At 50.2% G+C, this 3,132-nt stretch overlaps 1 protein-coding gene across 9 annotated transcripts in view; it reads left to right on the forward strand.

Moving 5' to 3' along the window:
* Positions 1–228: 228 nt before the first annotated feature.
* Positions 229–3,132, forward strand: part of LOC118098764 (serine/threonine-protein kinase BRSK2) — a 78,495-nt gene continuing 75,591 nt past the window's right edge. For all 9 annotated transcript variants that reach the window (XM_035142916.2, XM_035143165.2, XM_047343575.1 and 6 more), the window contains exon 1: positions 229–660. In XM_035142916.2, the coding sequence (XP_034998807.2) occupies positions 567–660 (94 nt within the window). In that variant the 5' untranslated portion in view covers positions 229–566. The remainder of the gene's footprint in view (positions 661–3,132) is intronic.

Genomic DNA, 3,132 nt, shown 5'->3' on the forward strand with positions numbered 1-3,132 from the left:
GGAGAAGCTCTGGAGACGATTCTCTGGATTTCACCTGGAGCTCAGGTCTGAGAACAGCTTTAGAAAAGACGAGACTTTACAATATAACAGACTGAATATTCTCTGTTGTAGGTCAGTGACAGGAGCACTTCAGATTTCAGCTGGGGCCAGTGCCCCCTCTAGCTCCGGCCCTGGAGCTGCAGCAGTTCTGTGCCTTTATTCTGAAAGGCAGCAGCGGAAGTGGTGGTTGACACGGACGCGCACTGACGGAGCAGCAGAGTCCGTCCTGTCCCAGCTCCAGCGCACATCCAGCGGGGCCGCAGCGCAGCTCCTCCCGCAGCAGCACCATGACGAACAGGTCCAAACCCGCACACTGAGCCGCACCGCGCACGAGAGCAGCGCGGGACTGTGGAGACATACGAACGCACGACCGGCGAACGCACGCAAGCGCGCACGCAGGAGGGGGGGGGAGACGATTAACGCAGCAGCATCAGATCCACGGGCACGCCGCGCGAGGAGAGCTCCACCGCGGGACTGCGCTTCTCTGACACCCGCAAGAAAAAAAACTGGTCCCGCACGACTGAGACATGTCATCGTCGGGGAAGGACGCAAACAGCGGCCATTACGCCAACTATGTGGGACCGTACCGCCTGGAGAAGACGCTGGGCAAAGGACAGACAGGTTAGTGAATAACCCCCCCCCCCCCCCCGCTGCGGGACTCTCCTCAGCATCATCCGCAGCTGACATCACACAGCGGCTCTGCGTGATCTCTATGCGGGAGAAGAGCAGCGGAGACACGGCTCCTGACTGAGGGATGTGAGGGGGGGGCGGGTTTTCTGGATGATGATGGTGATGATGAAGGTGCTGAGGATGATGATGAAGGTGATGATGATGATGATGATTAAGGTAACGAAAGTGATGATGAGGGCGATGAAGGTGGTGGTGTTAAAGGTGGTGATGAAGATGATGAGGGTGATGATGATGATGAAGGTGGTGGTGTTGAAGGTGATGCAGGTGATGATGATGATGTAGTTGATGATGATGAAGATGATGAAGGTGGTAGTGTGCCTTTAATCCTTGTCGTCAGGCAGACACTTCTCACTGATATTCGGCCCTTGTGATTTTTTCTTGTCTTTAATTCCTCTGTAGCAGCGTCTGTCACATGGTCTCTGCTGAGGCTGCAGAGTGATGCTGCACTGTCCTGCACACACACACACAGACACACACACACACACACAGAGACACACACTCACACACACTCACACACACACACACACAGAGACACACACACACACACACACAGAGACACACACACACTCACACACAGAGACACACACACACTCACACACACTCACACACTCACACTCACACTCACACACACACACTCACACACACACACACACTCACACACACACACACACACACAGAGACACACACACAGACACACAAACACACTCTCACAAACACACTCTCACAAACACACACTCACACACACACACACACACACACACACACACACACACACACACACACACACACACACACACACTGCAGCCCTGTACTTTTATTTGCTCTTTGGCTGCAGCAAAGAGCAAAGTGTCATCTTCATGGTCCTCATCATCTTCATCATCTTCACCTTGACGTCCTCATGAGTCCTTCTGGTGAAGGAACAATCTGCTCAGCTCTAGTTTTAGGTGTCGTCAGCAGTGATGGTTTCACTGGCTTCACACGTTTATCTTCAAATGGTCCAGTTGGAGTTTTTCTGTCAGAGTGAGTCCTCGTGAGGAGACAGCAGGACAATGTCCTGAAGCTTCCCAGTGAGCGAGTGGACGTGTTGACGAGGTTTCTAACACGTGACGGACGTGAAACTGGAAGAACACAAAGATCTCAGGATGAAGAAGAGGAGCCGTACACGTAGAAGACGAAGGCCGGTTGGGGAAGGGGTGGATCCAGGAGATTTCTTTGACTTTCTTTAACGTGGTGAGATTTTAGCGTTGGTGGAAGTTTGAGCTCTCGGAGCGATCGTCGTCTAGTTGGTTCATTTGTTAGTAGGATTCTGAAAATAACGATTTCCCATCAAACATTATGTAAAATGTGCAAATTCTGATGCTGATGCAGATGAATGTGTTTTCAAACTAAAACGATCTCGGTCCACGTTAGAGTTTTGGCTCCGAGTCAGTTTTAATCCTCTTCCGCACGAACACAACTGAAAAAGCATTTGATGATAACGTTATTTGTGCAGCACAAAAGCAGCAGTCAGACCCAATCAGCAAGAGGATGTGAGCGTCTTTTCCAAACAGCTCGTTCGTCCTCAAGAGTTTTCAAACTAAAAGAGAACCAGCAGCGTTCACAGACGTCCCTGTTTTACCGGCTCTAAGGACTCCAGGAGAATCTGTAGCAGAGGTGATGAGGTTTCCAGTTGAAACGTAGTGGATGTAACCCGAGTGTCTGTGGTGTGAGTTCAGTCTGTAAAACATTTTCATACTAAAACCAACAGTAAGCTGTTGAAACCAGTGTTTGGTTCCACATCTCAAAGTGAAGCAGCTGAAGACGACAGTAAAGACTCCTCCTCCTGCTGCTGCTGCTGCTGCTGCTGCTGCTGCTGCTGCTGCTGCCGAGTCGTCCTCTCACGTCTTTCTGTGTCCACCTGTTTAAGTCAGTGAGTTTCCAGAGCGACGGACTCACCTCCTGTGTTCGTCTGTGAGCGTCACACTGATTCCTCTCTGTCGTTAGAGCAGCTACAGCGTGGCTGTGCCGTCTGGTCGACTCGGGCCAGGTTCCCCATCTGTGATCACACTCCGCCAAAAACCATCAAGGTGTCTCCCTCTGCTTCCAGCGGGCAGAAGAGACTCGCGGCTTCGATCGCTCACGGTGAATAATTCATAACTAACCAATTAGCCGGCTGGATCGAGTTGGATCGTAACAGTTAATCACACAATTGTTCTGATGGAGTAAAGTTGCAGTGACGTGCGTTCAACCTGCACAGACACTGATTTCTATTTTTTTCTTACTGGATTATTTCAAGAAACTGAATCTGTGGACGAGACACTTGAGGCTTAAACTTAATTTTTTTATGCAGTGGTAATTTTGAGATTGGGGAGATTTCTTCTGTAACACTTTCTTCTGTTGTGAGTCAAAACTCTTCACTTCAGT

The sequence above is a fragment of the Hippoglossus stenolepis genome, chromosome 1 (genome assembly GCF_022539355.2).
Source record: "Hippoglossus stenolepis isolate QCI-W04-F060 chromosome 1, HSTE1.2, whole genome shotgun sequence".
NCBI lineage: Eukaryota > Metazoa > Chordata > Actinopteri > Pleuronectiformes > Pleuronectidae > Hippoglossus > Hippoglossus stenolepis.